The 27,425-nt window shown below is 39.9% G+C and overlaps 3 protein-coding genes across 8 annotated transcripts in view; 2 read left to right on the top strand and 1 right to left on the bottom strand.

The window, feature by feature from the left end:
- Nucleotides 1-1,851: 1,851 nt before the first annotated feature.
- Nucleotides 1,852-17,364, bottom strand: kdm1a (lysine (K)-specific demethylase 1a). Of its 6 annotated transcripts, none has more exons than XM_085390824.1 (22): nucleotides 17,264-17,364; nucleotides 17,004-17,043; nucleotides 15,171-15,455; nucleotides 14,675-14,843; nucleotides 14,403-14,563; nucleotides 14,247-14,325; nucleotides 14,061-14,153; nucleotides 13,836-13,942; nucleotides 13,613-13,694; nucleotides 13,200-13,294; nucleotides 11,640-11,657; nucleotides 10,644-10,786; nucleotides 10,472-10,562; nucleotides 10,246-10,380; nucleotides 8,793-8,866; nucleotides 6,293-6,404; nucleotides 5,977-6,109; nucleotides 5,686-5,873; nucleotides 4,592-4,706; nucleotides 4,287-4,414; nucleotides 3,718-3,864; nucleotides 1,852-3,381 (listed from the first exon to the last, which is right to left on the bottom strand). In XM_085390824.1, exons 3-22 carry the CDS (start codon nucleotides 15,429-15,431, stop codon nucleotides 3,181-3,183), a joined length of 2,532 nt encoding a protein of 843 aa, XP_085246950.1. In that variant the 5' UTR covers nucleotides 15,432-15,455; nucleotides 17,004-17,043; nucleotides 17,264-17,364; the 3' UTR covers nucleotides 1,852-3,180. The 6 variants fall into 6 exon arrangements, with proteins under 6 accessions (XP_085246950.1, XP_085246945.1, XP_085246946.1 ...); XM_085390819.1 differs by lacking the exons at nucleotides 17,004-17,043; nucleotides 17,264-17,364 and adding exons at nucleotides 16,040-16,076; nucleotides 16,755-16,845; XM_085390820.1 differs by lacking the exons at nucleotides 17,004-17,043; nucleotides 17,264-17,364 and adding exons at nucleotides 16,040-16,076; nucleotides 16,755-16,845 and having other exon boundaries at nucleotides 14,675-14,840.
- Nucleotides 17,365-17,459: 95 nt separating this feature from the next.
- On the top strand, nucleotides 17,460-21,892 carry tmem30b (transmembrane protein 30B). Its single transcript, XM_085390825.1, has 8 exons — nucleotides 17,460-17,612; nucleotides 17,999-18,197; nucleotides 19,347-19,454; nucleotides 19,578-19,685; nucleotides 19,844-19,934; nucleotides 20,016-20,153; nucleotides 20,266-20,475; nucleotides 21,085-21,892. The coding sequence occupies exons 2-8, from the start codon at nucleotides 18,009-18,011 to the stop codon at nucleotides 21,261-21,263; spliced, it is 1,023 nt and encodes a 340-aa protein (XP_085246951.1). The 5' UTR covers nucleotides 17,460-17,612; nucleotides 17,999-18,008; the 3' UTR covers nucleotides 21,264-21,892.
- Nucleotides 21,893-25,810: 3,918 nt separating this feature from the next.
- dync1h1 (dynein, cytoplasmic 1, heavy chain 1) overlaps nucleotides 25,811-27,425 on the top strand; it is a 26,315-nt gene continuing 24,700 nt past the window's right edge. Inside the window, exons 1-2 of the mRNA XM_085392221.1 lie at nucleotides 25,811-26,188; nucleotides 27,274-27,361. Coding sequence (XP_085248347.1) covers nucleotides 25,939-26,188; nucleotides 27,274-27,361 — 338 coding nt within the window. The 5' untranslated portion in view covers nucleotides 25,811-25,938. The remainder of the gene's footprint in view (nucleotides 26,189-27,273; nucleotides 27,362-27,425) is intronic.

The raw sequence follows: 27,425 nt of genomic DNA, 5'->3' as shown, positions 1-27,425 counted from the left end.
GGGGCCATTTCTGGCCCCCTGGCCTTATGTTTGACATCCCATAAATTTGTATAGATGGTGATTATGTAATATTGCTTTAAGGTTCAATCGTTCCATCAGCCACATCATTGGGTTTAGTTGCTTATTAATGCAAACATCAGCTGACATGGTAGCATCACATGACACAGGAGGGTTGTTAAACATCTTTGAGCTGATGGGAAAGCAACAGTAACTCTACAGACACTCGTTACAACAAGGGCATGCAGAGGACCACACTGGTTACTATTCCTGTCAGCTAACAATAAAAAACTGAGGTTACAGTTTACATGGAAGAACAGATGATAGGATCGGAATCTGCCCTACCAGCTCTGACCAGAGTGCACACATCTTCTGATGACTGCTTCCAACACGATAATGTACCATGAAGGTGTTGAGTTCACTGTACTCCGATGCACCTTTGGGATGTGGTGACTGTGCATCCAGTAAATCAAAAAGGGGGACCAGTTAAGTACTGGTGAGATGTACCTTACGTGTCCAATGAGTAGGTGTTAATTGTGAAGATATTTTAAAATGTTTGACATGTCACAGTTGAAAAAAATAGTAACAGTTGCTTATTTCCATTCAGTTTCATAGTCCTAGTGTTAAAGAGTCACTGCTATTGTCAGTCACACCTGTGGTTTTGCTTCTGCAATGTGAATAAAGAGACAAATAGTCACATCTAGCAAACCCGCAGGAATCAAACTCGTTGAAAGTCATGGGTTAACCTGCTGTTGTGGTTTTAATCTGCCCCACATTCAGATGGATGGGAGGTGGTGCCTGTTTGGACCCTGGTACTTCTGAGCCTCAGCTCTGATGGCTGACCTGAATTAGTGCTGTGAAGTCAGCCGTAGAAATGACTCAGTGGCACTCCAGGCGAGCGGAGGAGTGAAGCAGGATAGAGATCACACATTACAGCAGGTGTGAAAAGAAAACCGAGTGGGATGTTTACTGAGTGAACATGCAAAGGGTCAGAGGTCAATTGTGCAGAATTATATAAGTTTTAGAAGTGGCACTAGAGTGATTTTTATTTATTTATTTTTTGTACTTAATTTAGACAACCATGAGTGATGGGAAGATAATTCGTTGTACTGGTATTTAGTCATAAAAGTATACTAAAGGAGAGATGTGATGAACAGCACGTGGGAGGTTTTGTACCTGCATTAGCACACATTCCACCCAGCGGCTATGGAGCTGTAGTTACTTAAAGACTTTTATAATACTTTCTGCCTCTCTATAAACCAATCAGTTGATGTGGGCTACAGGCTATTATAAAAAATAACCTCACCAGTCAACAGTTACACACTGCTCTGAGTCTATGGTTTACCAGGGAGGTGAAAATATCTGAGTGCAGCAGTCCAAAACCCCAGCTCAAATTACTGTTGTTACATCAAACATCTCCTTTGGTCACGATAATAATAACCACAGCTCTGAGGAGGGGAAAAAAAGGCCCATGACGCTCAAGAGTGCATGGAAACAGAGGGGCACCGAGCCCTGAAACTTCAGAAAAAAACCTCATAGCTCAAGGCTGACCATTTTAATCTCCCCCTTCATTCATCAGATCCCCCACTATGTGGAGCTGCTGCCAGGGACCCTCCTCTCTCTCTCTCAAAAACACAAACAGTACCACAGACCCTGGGAGGCGGCCAGACCTGCAATGAAGGAGGGTCACCGAAGGGTCAAAGCAGATGCAGCCATGTTACATGCAAATGAATGTAAAAGCGCAATCACGACACAGTTGCAGGTAGTAGAAGCTCAAGAAAAGGGGGGGATGAATCCTGAAATCTGACAATCTACACATTTAAATCTAAGATTTTCCCCCCCAAAAAAAGAGTCTTTAATATATGTCTTTTCTTCTTTTAATAAAAGAAACTGACAATACAAAAAAAGTGTTGATCACAATAAACAAAAAAGTTAATTCTTTGAATAGCTCTCTTTAACTTGTAATACAAGTCTTTTTCAATACACTTTCCAGCCTAAACAAATGAAATTTAACAGGCACACAGTTACAGTATATAGTAACATGTTAAGCTTTAAGACAACAAGACAAAAACAAGTCTTCTGGAGGAACAAAAGAACACATAAATAAGACATTCGGCTCTGATAGCTCCACATCGAATCACTCCAAGTACCGAAAGTAATTCCATGCCGGCAAATCTAAAACAACAACAACAAAAAAGATTTTTCCCCTCACGGTTCCCTAGCAACCCAGTCTATGTAGTAGGTCATATCCTATTCTGGTAGTAGTTTGTAGTTGTACTATCTGCATATTTTCACATTTTTCTGGGACCTCTTAAGAGCCAAACTATGTCTGAAGAAATGGTCTAAGGCAAAAGAATCTTAATTAAACGCATGTCCAGAAAACTCTAGAAGTCTCATTATTTTATTCTAATAGCAAAACTTATTGGGGGATTTAAAAAAAAAATTTCATGAGCCCCCTTTTATTTTATCCACTACTTTCTATCAATCTGACGGCATCCGCACATGTCTGGTCACTTTTCTGTAAAACTCTGTCATAGTCGTCTATCTCACTAGGTCTGAAAGATTATTATGATAGATCCTTACTGGGGAAGCGTCTCCTGCATCTTTGTGATTTTATCAGCTCAGTGGAGACTATCCCACAAAGAAATAGCATGTACATAATGACCCTGTACCTAACACCGTTTCTAATGCAATTGAATGAATTTCACAATTTCCAAATACAGAAGAGAAATTTCTGTCTGTGTGGACAGGCACAGACACAAATCACCATCACTCTGGTAGGTTTTGAATGAAGCTGTGAGGAACATTAAGGTTTGCCCTAAGTTTGAATGCCATCGTTATTTATCTATCCATGTCTAAAAGGGACTTTAGACCTTACAGAGCTTTGACCAAGAGATTTATCTAGAGTGTGAAGGGAGAATTCACAGCAGATGGGTGTCACCTGTCCTGCCTGCTGGATGCTATACCCAGACACCACCCCTCATCAAAACCAACATTTCCTGTAGTGAGAATGCATCCGTCCCTGCTGTGTGTGACTAGATGCTGTCCAGAGTTTGTGTGTAAAAAGACCAATCCAGAAATGTCACCAGTTTATGGGTTAAACCTTGTTTTGTTTTTACATTTTAATCACAAATTGTCTTAGTAGATCCAGTCCTGAGTAGGGAGGAACTCAAGAGAAGCTTTTCAAACGGTGGCGGTGGGCGGAGTTTGCTGAGGGTTGCTGGTGCCAGTGGGAGTGGCTTGTCTGGGAAGTGTGTACATGGCACCGAGGAACTGATCTGCGATGCGGCCGGCCTCTCGAAGACCACTGAGGAGTGCCCCGTGAACTGTAGCGGGATAGTTTCTGATGGTGTGCTCACCAGCGAAGAAGAGACGAGGGACAGGCTGCAAAAGAAAGAAAAAAACGCTTTGAGATAAGCTTTAAAATGTTCCGCCGTTAGAGTTGGTTAAAAGTAGACGGGATTGGGAGGGTGGGGGTGGTAGTAAATTGTTGTGGCTCATCAGTCAACACATACATGCGACTTGTTCACATCAAATCAGCACGCCAACATCAAAACAGCCCAAAAACATCTGTGCTGGGAATAAACCGCTCTGCTTTGGTTTGGTTGAATATTGTGGGCAACTTTTCCTCATTACTTTCTCGCTCTCACTCACACACACAAACACACACACACACACACACACTCCTGAATAATAAGCAGCCGTCTGCTGAGCACTTACCTGGGAGGCTCCTGGTATCGCTGGGCCAGGCGTGATGGGCTGCGCCATCAGGTCATAGTCATTGCCTGAAGAACCTGCTGCTACATATGAGTAGGATCCTCTCGCCCAGGGGTCGGCACGCCAGCGGGTGACCACAGTTTCCTTCGGCTGCCATGACAACACACAACAAAAACAGCACACGCTTTGTAAGAATTTTCCATGATGATATTAGAGGGACCTGTAAACAGCTGGATGGTGCACAGCTCCAACGCTGGCATGCATGCATGTGATTTTATCCCATTTGAAACCATAAGCAAATGATTTATAATGAAAGGTGGTTTGGATGCGACTCCCCCCCATTGCGGGCGCTTTCACATATGCTCGCTCTGTTAAGTTTTGCTGGTTATGGGGGTCAATTCAGGAATGAATTTGACATTCCACTTAAAGTATTGGAAAACTGAGAAAACCCAAATGTTTGAGCTTGAAAAAAGCCCCAACCACTACTTCACTGGAGGCTTCAAACATAATATTAAGATGTGTCTGATCAAAACTAGGGGACAGAACAAAAGACGACACACAAAAGGCTCTACCTGTGGCACAGCGCTACTTCCAAATATTCCTTTAAGGATGGCCAGGCAACGTCCGACTATAACGTCATCACTGATGTTCTCCATAATGCCAGCAGCCTCGCCAGCCATCAGAGCGAGCAGGATCGGGGCTAAAAGAAAGAGTCACAATTCGTTATTTAGACCAAAATATGGTTGGGGTTTTTTGGTTTGTTTTTAAAGAAGCAAATTACTCATATGAACAGCTCTTAAGTAAACGTAAAAGCCCTTAAGAAAGTACTGAAGCAGTAATAGCATCAACGGCTAGAAATATGTGATGTGTACACCACCTTTGTAGAGGTTCCAGAAAAGGAATAGTTCGCCCCGACTTGCAGTGGTGGAGCCGACGTGACCGAACAGGTTAACGCTCGGATCCCAGAACACGCGGTCAAAACACAGCACCACCTTCAGAAACAGGGAGGGTGATAAATTAAGAACAGTCACCTAACAATCAGGCAGCTTATTTAAGACAAAACTCAATAATTTGTGAAGTACATCTAATGCTCAGCACATTGACAGCTCAGAATAGGTTGGGCCATGTGAATGGTAGAGCTCCTCCTGCTGGAGTAACTGCGCTAGTAGCAGCTCAGATTGCATAATAATGCAGTACTCTCCTCTGTGATGCAGCAGAATTAGAAAATAAAGTACTCTGCTGCGGATGATGCACGACAACAGAGGGAGTAGAGGAGCTGGTGGGGGTCAGGAGTGACGCAGAATGAGCACTCTGATCGGATTACTAACACGGGGCAAAAAGCATCTTTGGTGTGCACGCCATCCAGCTTTGTTCCACCTACACATACATGGCTCTCCTCTAGTCACCACTCATCATCTTCCAAACTAACACGAGGAATAGAACAACAATAGCATAGACATATATAGAGAAAATTGGAATCCTAGACTGATTTATGAAATTAATTAAATAAATAAATAAATAAAAAACACAAAAGAAATCAGCTCACTACAGCAGAAGTGCAAGCTTAGCAATTTGAGCGCAGAATAACAAACCCCTCGGGACTACAATCAATAAATCCTGAATAATGATTTTGCTTTAAATGCAATATCCCTCCAGCAGCTGAAGGTCAGGTTTTCAGCATAATTATGCTGCAGCAAAAACAGAGGGTCAAACCAGCTCCTCAGTCCTGCTGAAAACACGCTACATGATTTAAAATAGCTTGAGCGCTGAAGCTGAACATGACAACATGTGTTAGGAGTCAAGCAAAAGTTGGGCACATCACATGTGTTACCCCACTGTGAATGAGTTTAAAATTAAAATCTTTGGACTCCAGCATAAAAATGCGACTCCGTTTTTATGAGTAGAACCTAAACAATGCAGAGTTTATCCTTTTCACTTTAACAAATGCTTATCCATATATTTAAATCCAACCTTGTTGAGGTTGCCGAAACCCATCCTCTGTATAGCTGATGTCTTCCACTCTGGCAGCGGGGGAACAAATTGGACTGCAGGGGGCTGCTGCTTCAGCACCCCGAGGGGTAGCGTGCACAGCACAGCGTCACACTTGTAGATGAATGTCTGAGTCGTGGAGCGAGTGTTCACAGCTATAACCTCACAGCCTGCAGAATCAACAAGAGTGCTCCTTAAACATTCTGCATTTATATGAACTGCAATACTGAGTTCCTTCAGTTCCACTTTTGCCAAATGACATAAGACACATACCAGATGCTGTATATCGGACCTGCCGCACCGCTGTGTTTAGTTTGATGTCCAGGCCCTCAGCCAAGGCCACAGGAACACACGAGTAACCATTTCTTACTGTTAAGTGGCTGCCAGTGAACTCAAAATCATCATCCTGTGGAAACATTAATTTAACATTTTATGTCAGCACAATAATAAACTTCCCCAAAAGTATTTCAAAGCAACAATAGCTTATTGAGCATATGAAAAAGCCAAGAACCTCGACTGTCTTCATTAAAACCAACCGCAGTCTTGCATTGCACAGTTAAGTCTTTTCAAAATGTGTTCGTGTACATACCTGATCCCAGTGTTTGAGAGAAAGGGTGGAGAGGGGTGTAGCGTTGGCAAACTCCAAGTTGGCAAAGTGCCAGTCTAGGATCTGCCGATCCCTGGATGACAGGTAAACATCACTGTGGGAAAGAAGGGGAAGGCAATGAGAAGTGAGGTACACTGACAGCTCACGCTAACTCAACTCAGGCTGCTCTTTCAAATGAAATTCTGAAAGAGTTGGGATGCTGTGTAAAATACAACTAAACACAAAAATATAACTAAAAACACAAACCCGTTATCTGATAAACTGATAACAGATAGAGCCCTTTCTACCACCGTGTCCGTTGATTTTTGGTCTTGTCTCATGCGTGCAGAGTAGGGCTGAACGATTATGGAAAATAATCTAATTGCGATTTTTTGCCCCAATATTGCGATTGCGATATGCGATTATTTTTTAAGGTCTTTGTCTTCTGTATTATTAAACAAAGACAAGCAATACATCATATAGTATGGCCAATACTATATTACATTAATTTTAAACTGTTCTTTCCTGGAAGACAGACCTCTGTTATGATGACATGAGGTGATGCATGAATTGATGACTGACATTTTTATTTAACTTCTTCAATCACAACAGTATATTTGAACATACACAATAGTTTATTTTTAGCTTACAAACATCTGAGCATAAAGTGCTGGCAAGGAACCCTGGTGTAAACATTAAAATGAAAGTCAGTACAATGTGCAGATTGCAGAAATATACATAAAAAAAATCAGTGGCTTTACCACACTCAGTTTTTCGACATCTGTGAACTACTAGACAGTCATTCAATTAAAAAATAATATTAAATAAATAAAACTAATAAATAAAAAATACACACATCTTACTGATCTCTGCAGTCAGTAACATTACACATAAAGTGCAAACATAATAGCAATTGTATAAACACACACACAAACACGCCTTTAAAGTTTAAAGGCGTGAAATTGGACGGTCTAGCCTTCTGATTAGCGTCACCGCTGTCTCGGTGGAGTTTAATAAACTCGGCCGTCTGCTTCTTGCTATCTAAAATATAACCAGACACTGGTGTAAATTCTCGACTGTCTCATACTTCTGTTTAATAAGTTTTCTGTTTGACGTTTAGTCAGCTGTGTGAAAACCAAGGAGGAACCCACCCGGGGGATTAATAAAGTTTTATTTTATCTAATCTAATAACTTTAATCTCAGCCAAACCGATTTACTCACGAACAAACAAAACACTGAAAAAAGCCCAACAATAACATTTTTAGGTTGTCTAAGTGACTTATATATTACGTTTAACCCGAGCAGCGAAACTCCGCGGTGATCTGAAAATGATGTGCCGGGAGTTGTGCCGTTCTCGGCCGCATCAGTAACCCTCGAGCTCCCGGCTAGCTGTCGAGCTGGTGGGTAGCAGACGCCTCTGAAAACGTCGAAGCACTTTTGCAAATATGGGATATCTTGATAAACCGAGCAGATATTTGATGTTTACACAACTACTTTCTCGCCTGAAAATATGTTAAAAGTTTATTTTGTGACCCAGAAAGATTAGTATGAGTAATTTTAAAACTTAGTAGCGGCCGCCATTGCTGGAAACTGGAGTTTGGCTGGGCCGCGCTATGAATTCTGGGATATGGTAGTAATTTGGACAGCCTTCGGCGCGTCGCTGTGACGTAATCGGTCTACAAAAGCGGCCTCAGGAGGATGCAGCCCATGAATTTGGACATGTCCAGAGTATAATCGCAGCCTTTGCGGTTAGAAAATTGCACTTGATCATGTCGCGATATTATCGCAAATGCGATATATCGTTCAGCCCTAGTGCAGAGACGTTTTGGAAACTGCTGAACCTTGTGGTGCTCATTTTTACTTTTCTAACTCTGCCTCTTTAAAAAGCTCTTTTTATACCCAGGTTACTGACGCGTCGCCAGGTAACCCAATTCATTTTCTTTTTAGTAACACTTACTTTTCCCGCCTTTTGTTGCCCTTTCTCTTATAAATACTGCTTCATAAAATGCAAATCAGTGTAATCACTTTTTATTTATGTCTTGGAAAGCATCCCTTAATTTTTCGTGACTGGGTTTGTATTTTTAAAATATTTCTTTAAACACACAGTGTTGTTTATTTAACCAACAAATTTCACTCAATCCATATTTAGCAAATGATGCTTCAACATAATCAGTCCAGTATTTTTACTTGTGAAAGCCGCTGAAGATTTACATCAGTAATGACATCGCAGGTTAGTGTTGCAAACCCAACTGTGACTTTCATTAAAGGACCAAAAAACAATTGCTTAATAATAAATCACCACTGTAAACCTGGAAACAGGATTTACTTTGCCACTAAACACCAAAGTGGTACAAAGTACAGCCAACTCTGGGTATTTGTTCTAGCTCAGAACTCAAATGTAAAAACAACATCTCAGTGTTTAGAATCGTTTTTTTATAACCCCCCCCCCCAAAAAAAATCCAAATCCTGTTGGGGTTCTTTGGGATGGAGGGTGGGGTCTTACCTGGGTGGATTTGCTTCCAGCTCTTGGAGTTTCTCTTCAAGTTTGACCTGCATCTCCACCAACTCATCATACTCCTACAAACAAACAGCACAGTCATGTAATGTAGATTTCATTCAGTGTCACAAGGGATCACAATCACAGTGTAGGAAACTTCTTATGCTTCCAGATACTGGGAATATTATCACAAATACATGATTTTTAAAAGTGTTTTTATAGTCTGGCCTCGATCACTATCTTAATAATTTTTTACTTCAGCTTGCATTTAGTATGCACTTCAGGACCCAAAATTAGCAATACACCAGTACTTCTGTCAAACAACAGACTTTTGGAGATTGAGTTTCACATGCATGTACATGTGTGTACACGGTACACACCCTGAGGGTTTCAGGTCATGCAGAAAGGACACGCAGCTTTGACAGAAAGAGCTGACTTAACCTGTTCAGTTCACCACAAGAGAAAAAACTAGGACAGTGCAAAGTCTGGTATTACCACGTAGCAGTCGAAGCTCCAGGCAAAGCTACATTAAGTCTTAAGGATCCCTCGCCTCTAAACTAGCTGACCTGAGGAAACACAAAAAGTGGCAAGACTACCACAGAATCTCTCAACAAAAAGAATTTCACTGGCTTTAAAATCTTGTTCTACAGTGCAGTCAAAAAAGAATATAATGTGCATAAACACACACACACTCTCTTAAAAGCCAAGTCTGTCTTGCTAAAAGTGTATGTATACACATGTGCAGACAGAAAGACTGTAAGACAGTGATTCAAACCCTTGAAGTGGTCTCTCAGAGAGCGGATGGGTCGCAGACAAATCCAGTTCAGATACCAGCTGTGTTTAAACTAAATCTTCCCCTTTAAATACACACACAGCAGTAGTGGAGGTGATTTATCCTCACCAAAAATAAAACAGCGGCACTCACTCTAATATTACGTCCAACTGAGGCATTAAACCACTTAAACACAGCCTGTCTGGTTTACTTAGACAGCACAGCATTAAAATTCTGCGAGGCATCCACCCTGAACTAGTGGTCCATAAAATATCCCCTTCAGATGATAGTACTTCTTTAGCACTATAATACTCTTAAAATCACTTGTTAAATATTGAAAGTTCTTTCCTACACACTGTGGTGGGTCAACTTCCCGACCAATGAATGAACCTTATAATAAACCTAGAATGTCTAATACTGCCTCATAGTAGCTCAACCTACAGAAAATAAAAACAAAACACAGACACTATGTGACACTAACAAAAGTGTAGGATAGTGTAAGGAGTTGTAGCTATAATGCTCTTCTATGACACTGATTAGTGATTTTTGGATCATATCCAACCATCCATCCTCTTCCCCTTATCCCATGTGAAATACATTTGCTTTTGATCTGAAATAGTGTTAGACTGGCGATCTGTCCAGTGTCTATTTTCCATTTCTCAAAAAACAAACAAACATCGAACTTACTTTGCAGAGTGCGGTGAGGTCTCTGTGCTTGCTCTTCACCAGGAATTCAGCTGTGATATCTCTGGGGGGTTTTACTTCACTTGCTTCTTTATACTGCTGATGGAGCTCCTTAACACGTTCCTTAGTGGATACCATCTGAAAGGTGGAGAAAAGAGTTGAGGTAGGTAAGCAGAGCGAGGGGAAGAAAGTGGCAGCTAAGGAAATTGATAAAGTAATTTATGCTCACCTTATTAAGAAGATCTCTGAGCTCTTCCTGAGTCTTCACAATCTTCTTCCAGTGTTCTATCTGCTCATCTTTTACATGCTTCTCCTGCAGCCTACACACATACAGACACATTAGAGGTGTATTCAAGTACCTATAAGCATCTTTGATACTGATACCAGATTCTGTTACTCACTGTATGACCACCTCCAAAGCCTGACCCAGAGACACTGGTTTGTTATTGAGGAAGTTAAAGTCCAGCTGGTGGCTGAGGTAAGAGGTGGCCTCCAGCAGTCGGTTGAACTCTTGCTCCACCATCTCATCTTTTTCTTTTGGTACCTGGACACCCAAGCAATCGCATGAGGAGAATTTCTCATTGGTGGCATTTAAAAGACAGCATAATAAAAGTACAGGCACACGAGACATGGCACTAGTCAAATAAACAAAACTACACTTAACTCTTTTGATGTTTAGGAATAATGGAATCAATACTGACAAAAAAAACTTTGATTCACTAATAAAAGTTATTCATGTCTCCTTAAAAAATACTTAGAAATATTACAGTATTTGATGCCTTGATAAACATGCAGAAAGAGATTTATGACATGTTTCAAAATCACAGAACACAGACAATGCAAGAAAAGAGTTAGATCTATGGCTAAGCATTAGTAGAACACATTACACATTATGATTGGGGTGAAACACATGAGGATGCTGTACATTTATCAAAGAATGGAGCTTTCTTTATTTGATTTGATTAATGCATTGAATATTTTTCACAGCCAGCCTCGTCTACTGCAATTTAGTAGAAATATAGCCAATGATATAACTAGATTTTCTGCATAGCATTGTTATTAAAATGAGCTAAAATATCGTGTTTGTAATGCGTCTTTTGCTAACCAAAGTTACTTTTTCACAAATTGAAACCAGAAACATTTAAACTGATTTCGTATCAACTCACTACTTTAAAAAAATAAAGGCTAAAAATGTTAAATATAGTGTTTTGTCATTTTTTATCCAAACACAAAAGTTAATGACACTTTGCTTATTTGCTGTTCTCTTTAACTACTACAGGGATTTAAAAAAAAAAGTTACATGATGTGAAGCTCAAATGGATGAGCAGCAATATTTAGTTCTAAAATTGGTTAAAAAGGAAGTAAGAGAAATAGTATGCAAATAAACAGATACATACACTTGTGCACCGTTCACCCTTTAGTAGTTCACCAAAAAGATGAACATGGCAGGAGAGAGGGGAAGAGAGAGACAACATATTAAGTAAACATTTTCAAAGTCAAACGGTTTTGCACAAAAGTAAATCATGTACACTTAATTTGCCTTTTCCTGCAGGGGGGGAATTAGTTACATGTGATGTGACTGCTTCAAAAGATTTCAAAATAGAGCCTTGAAAAGGATCCTAAACATCCTACTAATGTTGCTGCAGTTTAATGGGCAGAACACAAACTAAAGGGGGAAAAAACAATTTAATGACATTAGGCTAGATCCGTTTCTAGGCTGTTCAGTTCCTAGAGGAACTAGAGCTGTTGTTGATCAGACGCAACAGTATGTAGTTAAAAACTCTACCACCATGTTTCGGTGAATCTTTGAAAGCCATAAAAGGGACAAGTACCAGCTAGGAATGCAAACACAGCACTTTAATGCCAAGAGTTCACCTTTTCTGCAAGCATCAAAAGAAAGAAAAGAAAAGAAAATCCTAACAGAATGTTCTGGTTTACACATCTGTACATGTTAAAAGCAGACTCTGTGGCGCTTCCGACATTTATGCATGAATGTGTCTAAAAGCATGGCCATACCCTCGTTTAAGTTACAAGTGCAAACACACAATCAATTTCAACAAACTCAGAAACCACTGACTTGTTGTTGGACATAATAAAAAGACTCATTCAAACATTCAGAGTGAACCACCAGACCCACAATCAGGAACAGAAATCAAATAAATAAACCAGCATGGAGGTGGGTTTTGAGCAGTGGTTATCAAACTGTGGGGGATGATGGGGAACAGCCAGGTGAGAAAAAAAACATAATAAATTGACCCTGTGATGCACGGTGAAGCTACTTTGTGATTTGAACCCTTTTGTTAGTAACTGATAAAAATTATGGCTTCCCACGTGTTTGTTTTCACGAGACATTTGCCAACTTTAACCACATTTCCACATCAATTACTAAATGATTAAAGCTGCAAACGATTACAAAATCATCTCCTAGAGTTAGGTAACCCAACAGAAATCATGTGAAATGACCCCAAGAAAGGCATTCATTGAAAACATCTTCACAAGACCACTGAGCTGAAACAGAAAACACAGACTTTAACATGTCTACTGAACATTGTGTGGGTCTGGTCTGGAGCTATGGCGAACATAAGTTGTACATGGAGGTTATCTGTGTTATTAAATCAAATGGTTCACATAGTTCTGTTACCATCACTGGGAATGTTTAATGGGTGTGTCAGTATGAACAGCAGCATGGTTGAAGCAAGCAGACATATTTCACACATCAGCATGCATGCCTCTATTGCTGTTAGCCTATTGCCACATCGTGGTTTTGTAACAAAATTTGGATTTTTACAAAAAAAAAAAAAAAAAAAAAAAAACAACAAACACACACAAAAAGTTTGTTATTAAAATTAAATCAAATATATATTTACAAATATCTTAGGAGCCCCACTGAGTTTTGCTGCAACAGGATAATAGACAAGAGGCACCTCAGTATTATTAAGATCATTCATTGTACTTACAGCCTGTCCATTGGCTTCATATAGTGGACACTTCTGTTTGATCTTGGCTAGCTCCATGTTAACCTGCTTACTGACAACTGCCATAGGATTTCCTCCTGAACAAGTGCACACACAGACCCAAAATACAATGACATTACACAGGCTGTTATCACCCTCTACAGGTTAATCAAAGTAAAACTAAACCAATATAAAAAAAACTATAATTAAAAAATAGCTCTCTTAACACTGTGATCTCAGATCATGTGACACTAAAAATTATTTGCATCTTGAACACATGAACGCTTCTGAGTTTTGGAGTATTAGGAATTGTATACTAAAATATATACACCTCTACAGCACACAGATGCTAAACACTTACTAAATGCAAAAAATGATTAACTTCAGCATCTCAACAAAAAGAATCTGATTCTTACCCAGCCCTGTCACTACCATGGCTCCAAGATCTGCAACATAGTTGCCCTTCCTGAATGTGGCCACTCTGCCTCCAACACGGTCCTGCATGAAAAGATTAACATTTCAAAAAGAAATTTAAAAGTATACATGAATAGAATTTAGAGGCTTGTTATAGTGAGCATTTTAAAACCTCAAATGACTTATACCAACATCTGATTAACAGAAATACTGTTAGTAATGTACCCTGGCTTCCAGCACAGTAACATCCATCCCAAAGCTCTGCAGCTGCCGGGCTGCGGCCAGGCCAGACACACCTCCACCAATGACTATAACCTTCCCAGTCTTCTTTGCTGCAGGACAAGGCAGTATTTTATTTTTCAACTCAAAGTCATGTAGAAAACATAAATGTACCAAAATTAGGTTAATTGCTAGTGCTATTTCAGCAGTAGAATAACTGGATGAACTTACTGGGTAAAGGCTTGACCCTCTTGTAAATACCAAAGTTAATGAGACCATGCCTTTCCAAGTAACTGTGTATCCTGTGGACCAACACAGCATCACCTACAAAGAGAACAAATGGACATCAAATTTCTCTTTCTGTATGAGGACAAAAATAAAAATAATGGGGAAAAAGTGTTTTATTTAATTCCTCACTGTTATATGGAGCTTCAAGCTGCTGCGCTGTGGCCTCAAAGGTCAGCTGTATTTTAGGGTTGTCTAGCCACAGTTGGAGCTGGATGAGAATAACATGAATTACAGTACTGCCCTTTATCTAGAAACTCAAATTAATCCATTTATATGAATACATACCGTGCGGTTGCGAATGTACAGAAAGACCTTCTGAGTCTGTTGGGGACCACTGATGATGTCAGGGAAGCAGGCTGCTTCCTGGGATGTCATACGGTCATGAGGAAGACGGCTCTGGAAAGCAGCACCTTCCAAACCTAAAAATAAACACGCATATTTCTTTTCTGTTGAAATGAAGTCTAAGATCAGTTTAACACGCCACTCAGTTAAGAATTGCAACCAATTAGCAGAACATGTCTTCTTTTACTGCTCTAACATGCAAGTGTTTCACACACCAGACGGTTCATCTGGTTCACTGTCATTCTCTTCCTCCACAGGTGGGGGTGGAGGAGGGATGACCTGCTTCCTTTCTTTCTCTGCTTTGGCATTCCTCTCCTCCTCTGAGTAGTATTCATCCTCCGAAAGATTAGCCAGGCTTTCGTCCATCTCGCGGTACTCCACCTGCAACAGTAGGCACAATAAAAGCATCATTAAAACCGGCGTTTGTGTAAATCGTTCATTTACTCCCACTTCTCTTAGAAGTGCTGAAATATTTCTCAGGCATAACCAACAACTGCCAGAAATATCACACTGTAAACACTGGGAAACAACTGCCACTTCTAACTTTTCACGGAGGTGCAGACGCAGAAAAATACCTGTGTCTTGGGATAATGAACACTCCTCGGATAATGAACGCTCCTGAAGCACAGAATATAATCAATTCTCATGATGCCACAATAAACTTATTTCCTTTCCTTCCCTCGTGAGCATCTATAAACCTAAAATATTTACTTTTGCTCGCTTGCGTCGACTCGTCCTACGGACTTCAGCAGAGTCCTGATCTGCCCCTCCGGGGCCTGACTGGTGTGACAAAGAGGCTCCTCCATGTTCCCCACTAGGGGAAGACCTGTCCTTTTTCTTTGAATCCATAGCTCCAGCCACTGAGGCTGCAGATCCCGTCTGGATGTCAGAACCCGGGACCCTATCACCTCCCGCTGCAGAAGACGAAGAAGAGGAGGAGGAACCCGCATCTGATTTCTTGCTAGACAGCATTATGGAGGATGTTGGAGGCCTCTCCTAAACAAAAAAGGGAACAGGAATGAGATGTACTCCTTAATGATGATGCTTACAACAACAAAAAGTGAAATGGTTGAAATTTAGATGTTAGCAACAGTGTAACCAATAATAATAATAAAAGAAAATATTGGATGAACATGATGATGTGGTTTTGAGCACTGGGTAAATAACTGTGTGCACACATTACTGCACTTATACTACTGCAAAATATATGAAAATTAAAGATTTACTTTAAAGCAACATATAAAAAGTACAAAATCCATAGGGATAAGAAACAATGCACAAGGGCCTGCAAGTCTTTGCACCGTCAGTCCAAAAGCCCTTGTAAGTGTAATTCTCAGTAATTGAAGGTTTGGTTAACAATTATTTTTCATCATAAACATTTGAACATCCTCCTGCCATTTGAAGCAAGAACTGCAAAATACTGCCTGGTGTTTGAAAATACATCATCCCAAAATAAAGACATTAATTCGTTTTTTTTTTTATTTCTATAACTGGATGATTTAAACAATGTTGCGTGTGCATGGATGTCATGACTTTATGAAATGAGGGCACCAAGGTACAGTAACCTTGTCTTGTTTTACCCATTTCTCCGTGCACCTGGTAATATCCATTCAAACACTAAGAAATAAAGACAGAACCAGAAATATGGTTACGAACAGGACTGTTTGATATCGGCCTTTTGTGTAATTTTAAATTGATTTTAACTTAGCTAAATTACTTCGTAAAATACTGAGACCCTGCGTGGGACGAAGGTCTTTCACAATGTCTGTCGATCAAGTCGAAATATCTCCTGAAGAAAACAGGAAATGGCTTGCCGTTTGCCCGTCTGTATCCTACTTTCTGATTAAATATGCCCAATCCCGTTAGTCAGGAACCGTCTTTCTCTGACTTGTTTCAGCTAGCAAGCTAACGACAAAACTAGCTTAGCAATCATTTGCCAACAGCAGGTTTTCTTCTGTTCAAAGCCTTAAATGCACCATATGAATTTCATATCGTAACCATTTAACGCTACTGCTAAACACGCAATGTACTGCAGCCATATAGATTTAACTGAATTTAATATATTCCTTTCTAATTTCTCATTGGCGACCATGCTAGGTTAGCCAATGCTAACAATAAGCTCCGGCTAGCACCAATGGTAGCATAAGAGCACGTACGCCGGTTTGTTTGGAAATTAATGCGTATTGATACACTGTTCGCGAAATCGTTTGCAAACGTTCTCACACTACTCTGCACTACACTGCTACTGTTTTAAGGCAACCGGAAATTATAAAATACTGAAAATATTAATAATACCTCTCAATCCCCCAGAAGATGTCAACACAAAGACTCCACACTATTAGACCTTGCACAACGAACTTCTCTGTGATTGGTGAATGGAAAACGTTACGCAATTGCCGCCCTGTGTAGTTAATGGTTGAGATAACTGCCAATCTAAAACAATGCCGAGCCTTTGAATAGCTCCTACTGTTACTGCCATTACTCGAGGGCGCTTTTCGTGGTTAAATGGATCATAACTACTGCAATGGATGAAATATTGTTTACCTTTAGATATGAACACTATGTTGGTGCTCTGGAACAGCTTCTGAATCCAGCACGGAAAGAGCGTTTTAAAGAAAAGAAAAAAATCATTTATTACTAAATTACAGCATATGTTATACTGAGTCAAAATTACAAGTCAGTTTATCATTTTTTTTAATTAAGTCAGCCTTGTAAAGCCTGATTCAAAAAATATTTGTTGAATAAAAGTAAATCATATCAGTTTGCCCATTTCGGTTTTAATTTGCATAATTTTTGCTACTTACGGCATTTTTTGTGGAGTTTATTCACACAAATCTCAAATATGATACCCTCGGAGTTTCAAATTTGCATAGGCCTAGTTGACATAGTTCAACCCAGTATCACGGCTTTTTATTTATTTTTTAGTGGCCAAAACAAGCCTGCAAGTTCCGCGTTTCCGTCCTACTTTCTGTCCGCAAAACCCCGACCCTGCAAACAACTGACGTCATCCCTAGAAAAGAAAAGAGCAGGTGTGGCAGAGTAGGCGGGGTAAGCAGGTAAAGGTGTTCCGCTCCGTCGGGCTCACGACTCAGGGAAGCATATCGATGTTCTGCTTTTGAGGCTTTTGTGTCTTCGTTTTAGAGCTGATTGCACGTAAGTGGCTAAACATATAAACCCAAGTGTTAGGCGTGAATATAATGATAAAGCATTTTGTTTGGGGTAAACTATGTATCTGAACAAACCCATTTAAAAGTGAGCGAAAACTCAGTGGTGTACTTTTAACAATCTGTATACCGTTGGGGTCGGGGTTTTAGATTTCGTGTGTACAGTATTACAAAGGTTTTCGCTGTGTTTTATGTCGAGCTGTGCTACAGTGTTTTGTGACGTCAGTTGTCAACACACCGTATAAATCTTTGGTGAACAAATGAGCTAGTATACTTTTAGTAGGGGGTTCATACATTGCCGTGGATGTGATAGACACATTTGCAATGCTATAAACTGGATCATACTTGTAAACCTATAATGATTCAATCCAACAGAAGCGAGAAAATGGTGAAACAAGAGTCAGAGTCAGCCAACCGGCCAGACAACACCGCCTTCACCCAGCAAAGGCTTCCGGCATGGCAGCCTATACTTTCTGCTGGAATTGTAATCCCAGGATTTGTCCTCATTGGGCTGGCCTTCATCGGCATTGGAGTCGCTCTCCTTGTCACTTCCAGGAGCATCCAGGTGTTAGAGGTATGACCTCCACACTGAAAGCATATGCCTAGGATGAACAATCAAATGACAACTTTTTAAAATAATTATAATTATTAAACAGGGGCGGATCTAGAATGGTGGCATGTGCCACCCTAAAATGATCTCTTGCCACCCCAAGTGTCACCCTAGTTTTGCACATGACAGTGTTGTTTATTAAAATAAGATACCATTAACTTTGAATTTATTGAATAGTGTTAGCCCCCTACACCAGCGGTCCCCAACCTTTTTTGCGCCACGGACCGGTTTATGCCCGACAATATTTTCACGGACCGGCCTTTAAGGTGTCACGGAAAAATACAACAAAATAAAACTAGTACCGGTACTGAAAAAAAGAAGATTTATTCATAACACACGTGAAAAGACCCAGGAAAACCGAGTTAACGATAAAAACGATAACAAAATAACGCTGAAAACCGATTAAAAACCCTGAAAACCATACATTTCACACCCGAGCCTCAACTCTCGCGGCCCGGTACCGAACGACTCACGGACCGGTACCGGTCCGAGGCCCGGGGGTTGGGGACCGCTGCCCTACACCATTAACAAATGGTTCAGCTCATAGCAGGACCGGCTTTTTTCTTGTTTTCAGCAGAAAGCCATGCCTATGATTGTGCCAGAGCACATTTTGAACAACACCGCTCCATGTTGTGTAGCTTTCTGAATTTTATACATATTGTGCTATATATTTATTTATTAAACTGGCTATAGAGTACATAGAATCAAAATTCACGTGTTTTATGTGGATTCTATGTGAAACTAACATGTTTAATTATGTGGGCTACAGAAAATAATTAAGTTATAGACAATATTTATATGAAAAGCATGTATATTTACTGCATTTGAATCATTTTAACCATATGTCATCACCTGCATATGTGTTTGAAAAAAAAAAAAGGCTTTGATTTTGCAACCCCATTTGATTTCTCTGCCACCCTCATGCCACCCTAAGAAAATTTCTTTAGATCCGCCCCTGTTATTAAACAGTCTTTAAACATTAAAATTGATATATGGGATCATTCTTATAAACAGTTACTGACCATGCTGTCTGCTTACAGACTTGATTACAAGAATAAAAATAGGTGTTTTTGAGAAGTAAGAATTCATACTTTGATGTTCTTTCCCACACAGTTGGACTACACTGGGGATAGCAACGGATCACCATGTTCTAGCTGCTCCCAGTCAGTTATAGCAAACTGCAAGTGCTCACTGAACTTCACCCTCACTACTCTGTTTCAGGTTGGGATGGATCCTTATTTTATATAATTTATGCCAGCATAACTGTACTCCTGCCTCTCAATTCAGTGGGGTTTTTTGGTTATTGCTTTTTTTTTTATGTGGGTTTTGTTTTCCTTAATCCAGGGCCCTGTGTTCTTTTATTACGGATTGTCAAACTACTTCCAAAACTACAGAAGATATGGGGCATCCAAAGACGATAATCAGCTATATGGAGACCTGAGTTACTTTACAGTGAGTTAAGAACACACAGTATTTCACAGACATGCACAGACTTGGATGTGTAAAAACATGCAGTTTCTAAAGCTGTGCTGAATTTACTTTTACAGTTCTGTAATTCATGTAAATCTTACAGACCATGAATTTAAAAAAAATGTCTGTATCTCTTGAAGAGCCCCAGTAGTTCCTGTTCCCCCTATAACTACGACAGCAGCAAAAAACCAATTGTGCCATGTGGATCAATAGCAAACAGCATGTTCAATGGTTTGTATGGGATCTCTAGTAATTGTGGAGATTAAAGTATCTTCTATAAAAGGAAGTGTTAATTTTTTTTTTCTTTTAAAGACACTTTCACGCTGACTTGGACCGTCAATGGGACAACAAATAACGTGACCTTGGATGGAAAAGGAATAGCGTGGTGGACAGACTACAACATCAAATACAGAAATCCAAGCGTTACACCTCTGAAGAATGCCTTCAATGGTAGTACCTTTAGTTTAATTTTATCTTAAGTTGTGTTTAATAGAGGGTAATAAAGTGCACATTCCAGGAACTTAACATACTTTGGTAAATGTTGGCCTACTTTGACTTGCAGGTACTGTGAAACCCATAAATTGGGCCAAGCCTGCTTATGAGTTGGACGCATCAGATCTTAGTAACAACGGGTTTGTGAATCAAGATTTCCTGGTGTGGATGAGGAGGGCAGCACTGCCAAATTTCAGAAAGCTGTATCGACGAATCAATGCAAGCGGGGATTATCAAAAGGGTCTCCCAGCTGGAAACTACACGATTGACATCACCTACAGTATCCTTGTACTCATTACAGAATATACGATGATTTAAAGGATGATGCATATTTATAATATATGTATTTATACACATGTATAAATGATGATATGAAACCAATGATATTTAACACTTACAAAATAGCCTGCTGTTTAAAAAATAAAAAATTCCACGATTTAAAGATTTACGAGGCTCCAGTGTCGTGTTACAGCCACAGCAGTGTATTCGTAACCTGTTCAACGGGTTGGGTGTGTCTCTGTTCACCAGAGCACTGGCTTGAGCACAATGACTCAGGAGTTCTTTAAGGTGACCAAAAAAACAGGCAAATCTTCTGACATAGGTAAACAAGCTAGGCAAATAGCTTTTGATTGTCCTGTGCCAAGGCAGGACTTATGTAAAGTTCTCCATATCGCCCACTTTAGAAAACAGGGCTGTAAGTTTGAATACTTTCAATACAACATTTAAATATATTTGTTTGTTTGCAATACAAGCAAGACAGATTTTTATGGAATGAAAAATGTACTTTTTGATATAACTTATGTCTTTTCTGCTTTAGTGTTATTGTTTTCCACAACTGGTATCCATTTGTATCTATTCTCAGTGTATATCCTTAACACTTGTGCCCCAGACTATCCTGTTCGGGCTTTTAATGGGGCGAAGAAGATTGTGTTCAGCAATGTGTCCTGGATGGGTGGAAGCAATGAATTCCTCGGCATTGCCTACCTCGTGATTGGTTCCCTGTGTGTCGTGATGTCCGTAGTTATGCTCATCGTCTATGCTAAATTCAAGTTCCCCGATGAGGAATGAGCATCTTGTCATGGACTTCAGCGGATGTATCGACTCGATCAACGTTTTCAATTATCCTTTCCGTCTTTTTGGCCTTCATTCGATGAGGTGATCAAGGTGCGGTTTAGTCCTCATGTGAAATGCTCAAATTACGTATTTTATCCTGGGTATGAAGATTTATCTCCGGAGGTGCAGACAAAGTCTGTTTTTAACTTTCAAAGGACTTGATGCTGATGTTACTGTATTGATTCCATGCAACTAGTGAGCTAGCATAATTTATTTTATTTTTTTTAAATGTTGGTATATATAGTTGTCCACCGGCACATCTGTAAACTAATCCTTTACTTGTCTAGCCAACAAATAGTCATTGCCAGCAGACCTCTTAAAAACATGCTTTTGTCATCAAAAACTGAGCTGCATTCTCACTTTAACTCAGTAACAATATTAAAGCCATAAATCATTGAAAAGCTATTTAATCTGTGGGGTGTGTAATAGAAGTTGCAAATGTTGCTGTTACTCAGGGATGCGGTGTATAGGCTAAGCCCCTAATTATATTTTCTCTTAACTTGTTCCAGTTTGAACTGTTTACTCTTTGAAACTCATGCTTTACTTTATGTTGGTATTTATTTAAATAAACATGACCAGAACGATTGTGTCCTACTTCTTATTCTGCATATATAATCATACTCAAAAAGCTCAATTTGGTACATGACATTTTATTTTATTATCAAATGTGTAATATCATGTGCTGGTGGGTCTGCCTTCTTGATGAAAAGGCAAAGGGAGATTGAGATGTGATCTTTTTTTTTTTTTTGTCCTGTGGGTTTGTGGGTGGGGTCTCTGTAGAAGGGACTTGTTCCGGCTCTTTGTCCTGTTCTTCCAGCAGTTTCTGAAAACTTTTTGGGGCGATACTTCTCACATTGTCCTGCCGGGGTGGGGCCCACTCATGACACTTGATTTAAATGTGATCCCATGGAGTGCCGATAGAGCACATGTCCAGAGGCCCCATTCCCACCATGCCACTATTACTGTCTAACAATGGGATGGAAAGAGTACTTTACTCAAACACACTTTTCATATAGTTAAAAATATGCTAGGCTACTTTCTTTTTCTGCTCCATTTTGAATGCACATGCTGTACCTTGTACTCCATAACATTTATTTTAAAGCTTTAGTTATTATTTTACAGAACTTTAGATACAAATCTACACACAAAAGGAAAGAAAGTTTAGCTAACTTGTATCTGCAGTTAAAGTATATAAGTTAAAATCTATCAACAGGGGCACACATACACACACACACACACACACACACACACACACACACACACACACAATTTTAATCACATATATACAGAATTACATAAAAAATTAAGCAGTCATAATGAAATGAATGCTCACAAGACGAAGTCCTCAAAATCATTTTTTTAATATATATCATGACTAAAGATAGAAATCTATACAAGTTTTCAAATTTTGGGGAAATATATTCCAGTCATTAATTGCTTATTAGGAGAGAGCTGACTGCGCAAAAAATGATGCATTACTTAGGCACACCTACATGGCGGTCCTTGTTGCTATACTCATTTGCCCAGAACAGGCTGGATAAATCTCGTATTGTATTCAGATGTACTAAATGCATATCTGAATTCAATAGTAGAATGTGTTTGTAAAGTGATCTGATGAACTTTAAGTCAGTCTTATTCACCTGTGAGCAGCATGACATGCAGAAATGAGAAAGAAAGAAAGATTCATTGCATTCAGATTTCCTGTCTGTCACCTTATTTATGGAATTACCACAACAACTTTCATGTGCCAGGGAATATACTTTTCTCGCTTTTGAGTTTGATAGTGTTGAGAGAATCTGATTCATTTTCACATCATCTGTGTGGTTAAAAGTCAAAATATTTGTGCTAGTTAAAACCAATCTGGGACTGCATTTCTGGAGGACTAGCACTAAGCTCTAAAAACAAATTAATATGAGGTTATATATACTTTTTTACATTTATAACATTTTGTATTGTCCCATTTATGGGTACACTTTTGAGTTCTCTTTTCCTAAGAGTTAATCAGTCCTTTTATAGATCTGTTTAATATTTTCTTTCGTCTGTGTTATGATCTCAAGGAACAAATTTTATTTGGCCTTCCCGTGTTGTCCTATGACTTTATTTTGAAAACCTTCAATTAATTCAGTCAATTGTATATTTTAGATATTGGGCAAAGAATGTTAAACATGGAGCTGCCGTGCAGGCGGAAAAGAGGAAGACCACATTGACAAATCATGGATGTAGTGAAGGACAACATGCAGATAGTTGGTGTAACAAAGGAGGATATTAGGGATAGGGTGAGAGGGAGAATAGGATGACCAGTTGTGGCGACCCCTAGCGACAATAACCTGAAAAGAAGAAGGGAGTATTCACTTTTTATATAGGTGTAATATAGATTATTAAATATAAGCAACCAATTTTTTTTAAAGTATTACCTAACAAGGATTATAACTTTTTCTTGAGTAAAGACTTTAACACAAGTAATTCAACACAAAACAATTCTCCACGTTTCACGTACTGATAATAAATATGTAGTAGGTCACAGGGTTGCACATTATGGAGGGCCCAGAGTGCCAAAGGGAATTAAATAAATGCATAATTAGTATGTGAGAATGCTGTTTGTAGATTACAGCTCAGCATTCAATACCATCGTTCCCTCGAAGCTGGACAGGAAACTGCAGGATCTAGGACTGAGCAGCTCCCTCTGCAGCTGGATCCTTAGCTTCCTGTCTGACAGACGCCAAGTGGTCAGACTGGGCAGCATCACCTCATCCCCCATCACACTGAACACTGGTGCTCCACAGGGGTGTGTACTGAGCCCTCTCCTGTACTCACTCTACACCTACGACTGCACGGCCACTAACAACTCCAACATCATTGTGAAGTTTGCGGACGACACTACAGTGGTGGGTCTTATCACCAACAGTGATGAGACAGCTTACAGGGAGGAGGTCAGCGCCCTGACCCACTGGTGTCAAGACAACCATCTCACCCTCAACGTCGCAAAGACAAAGGAGTTGATAGTGGACTTCCGGAGGTGCAGAGAAGTACACACCCCCATCACCATCAACGGCGCTGCTGTGGAGAGAGTGAGCAGCTTCCGGTTCCTTGGTGTACATCTGGCTGAGGATCTTACGTGGTCAGTACACACAAACAAAACAGTGAAGAAGGCGCAGCAGGGCCTCTTCTTTCTCAGGAGACTGAAAAGATTCGGCATGAGCCCCCGCATCCTCAGGACCTTCTATCACTGTGCCATTGAGAGCATCCTCACTGGATGCATCACCACCTGGTATGGCAACAGCACCGCCTACAACTGCAAAGCTCTCCAGCGAGTAGTGTGGTGCTCTGAACGGATAATTGGAGGTGAGCTTCCCTCCCTCCAAGACATCTACAGGAAGCGGTGCCTGAGGAAAGCGGGGAGGATCATCAAGGACTCCAGTCACCCCAGCCATAAACTGTTCAGACTACTTCCATCAGGAAGGAGGTTCTGCAGCATCCGGTCCCGTACCAGCAGACTGAGAGACAGCTTTTTCCATCAGGCCATCAGACTGCTGAACACTTCATAGACACCTCAGCTTCACTACTGGAACTTTAACATTATGCACTCCATACTGTACAGTAACGCCACTGTTTTGCACATGTCTCACTCTGTATATTTTATTTTATATATTTTATTTATTGTTTACTCTATTTAATTTGTAAAATATGTGTACACACACACACACACACACACACACACACACACACACACACACACACACACACACACACACACACACACACGTAGAAAGATATTTAGTATACACATCCAGAAATGCATATACTATTATGTATTGTACATATATTTATTAGTTTCAGATGTAGCCATTCTTGTATTTTGCTTGTTTACATTATTGTATTTTGCACAACTCTGTTGCTTGTGAAGCTCGCACACAAGAATTTCACTCACATGTGCTGTACCAATGTACCTGCACATGTGATGTGACAATAAAAGTGATTTGATTTGATTTGAATTAAATGAATATTAAAGTGTGTCATTTAATAATTAAAATAGGAAATAGTTAATCAACTAAATGAGTAAATAATGAATTAATGTCAATTAATTTCTTTAAAACATTCCATAAATTCATTTATTCATTTTTTTCAATTATAATTTATTAATGGTACATTTAATTCATTAATTATCTATTTATCAAATTTATTTTGGTACTCGTAGTCCCCAATAGAACATGGGCCTCAACATGCCTTTGATTTTTTAAAATTACATTATTATTGAATTAACAATAGCACAAATCAAAGTTTGTATTTTAAAAGCTATTTCAGCTGCATCATTCGAGACAACTCCCTTTCTCCCCCTATTTGTCGCACATGGTACTAACAAAAGGACAGAAAAAAAACTGATTAATTCAACTGCATTATGGGTATTGTAGTCTTTGACGACCACAGCTCGGTGAACTCCCCATTTAAGGAACGACAAATACCATAATCCTTTGCGCATATAAAACAGATTGCGTCAGTTGCGACGTTTTGACAGCGGCAGTCAGTCAACCTATGACCCGCTGGTAGAAGCTGCAGTCAGCTTGTTACCGTCATCCTTTTTTCTTTGTTCACTTTCACACAACACCTAGTCGTCGTTGACGCTCTTAGAAGGATGTCCGACGGCGGGGGGACGGAGGAAAACTCCGGCACTATGGAGGTGTCGGCCGTTCAGACGGTGGCTGATACCTCGGTGCTGCAGAAGCACATTCGGAAGCTGGTACCGCTGCTTTTGGAAGATGGCGGAGAGGCCCCGGCCTCGCTGGAAACCGCCCTAGAAGAGAAAAGCTCCGTGGAGCAGATGAGAAAATTCCTGGCCGATCCCCAGATTCACACCATCCTGGTCGAGAGAAGCGCTCTGAAAGGTACGTCAGAGAACTCGACTAGCTCACAAATATGATTTTAATAGCAACACTGTTTGTTCACCCAGTTACTTTAGAATAAAGTCGGCGTCTTTGCAAATTAGCTTTTCTTGTTAACCACCTGCCAAATAGTTTGGAAACTCATCGTTAACTGCTGCTTTTACAACGATATTAACAGATGTCGCTAAAGCTGTCCATCTACTTACTAAGATAACTGCGCCGCACTGGGTGGGGACGATAAAACAATCAATCACAACAATAAAAAAATGGAGCTGTATGTTGACGTAACTCCGTTATTTTTGTGTTCCTTCTGCATTTATATAAAGCTATTATATATGCATATCACGTTGAGGCCTGGTGCACAAATAACGAGACAGATACACAGTCATAATAAAAACATGAAGCATAATTATAGGAATTCAAAGAGAATGGCTCCTTTGTCATAGCTGTAAGTCATTTTATCATGTGAACCAGCTTGTGTCAATAAACACATTATCTTCAGTTTCCCCAGGCAAATTAATCCTCAGCTTCTGAGCTGCTTTCCTACTATATCTGTGCTGAATCTTGATCCTTTGATACCACACATGACCAGTCTTAGCCTGGAGGTTTTGGATTCCTAGCCCAAAGAGTCACTTCCCCGGCCTATTCGCGGTTTTGCATTAATAATACTGATACTGCAATGCAGCCCACTCATCACTTGTAAGGGAGGGTGTGGACATGAATAGCTGCACCATCATCTGCTGCAGCATTTCTCATTGTGCACATCTATCTAGAGTCCAAATAGTTTAATTCTTTTTTAGCTGCATTGCAACTTCACTGGCCTTAAGGAGTCAATCATGCATGTCTTTAAATAGTTTGAAATAATTTAAAAATAAAAGCAGTCACATGCCCTACCTTATTGTACATGAGGCAAATGGAAATGTAATAAAGCAAGACTATTTGCACTTTGGTGTCCTCATATTGACATAGACAAGGTATTAATGTGCTACTTTGACCTTGTTTTACACCTAGTATGAAGAACCTGATGCACACATTCAATGATGGGTCATCTGTTTAGTTAATTAATATATGTATTTGTTTCCTCACAGAGGAGGTCGGAGATGAAAGTGAGGAGGAGAAAGAGTGCATCACTTATAATGTTAACATTGACATCCACTATGGGATCAAGTCCAACAGGTAAATAATGCACTGGAAAAAGTAATACTGCATATGATCCTTCAGTTATTTAAATTCTGGCTAT

The sequence above is a fragment of the Rhamphochromis longiceps genome, linkage group LG19, assembly GCF_057381845.1.
Source record: "Rhamphochromis longiceps isolate RC_006_pf linkage group LG19, R_longiceps_female_GT1.1, whole genome shotgun sequence".
NCBI classification, from domain to species: domain Eukaryota; kingdom Metazoa; phylum Chordata; class Actinopteri; order Cichliformes; family Cichlidae; genus Rhamphochromis; species Rhamphochromis longiceps.
The sequence above is the reverse complement of the archived record's forward strand: the minus strand, read 5'-3'. Positions and strand labels throughout refer to the sequence as shown.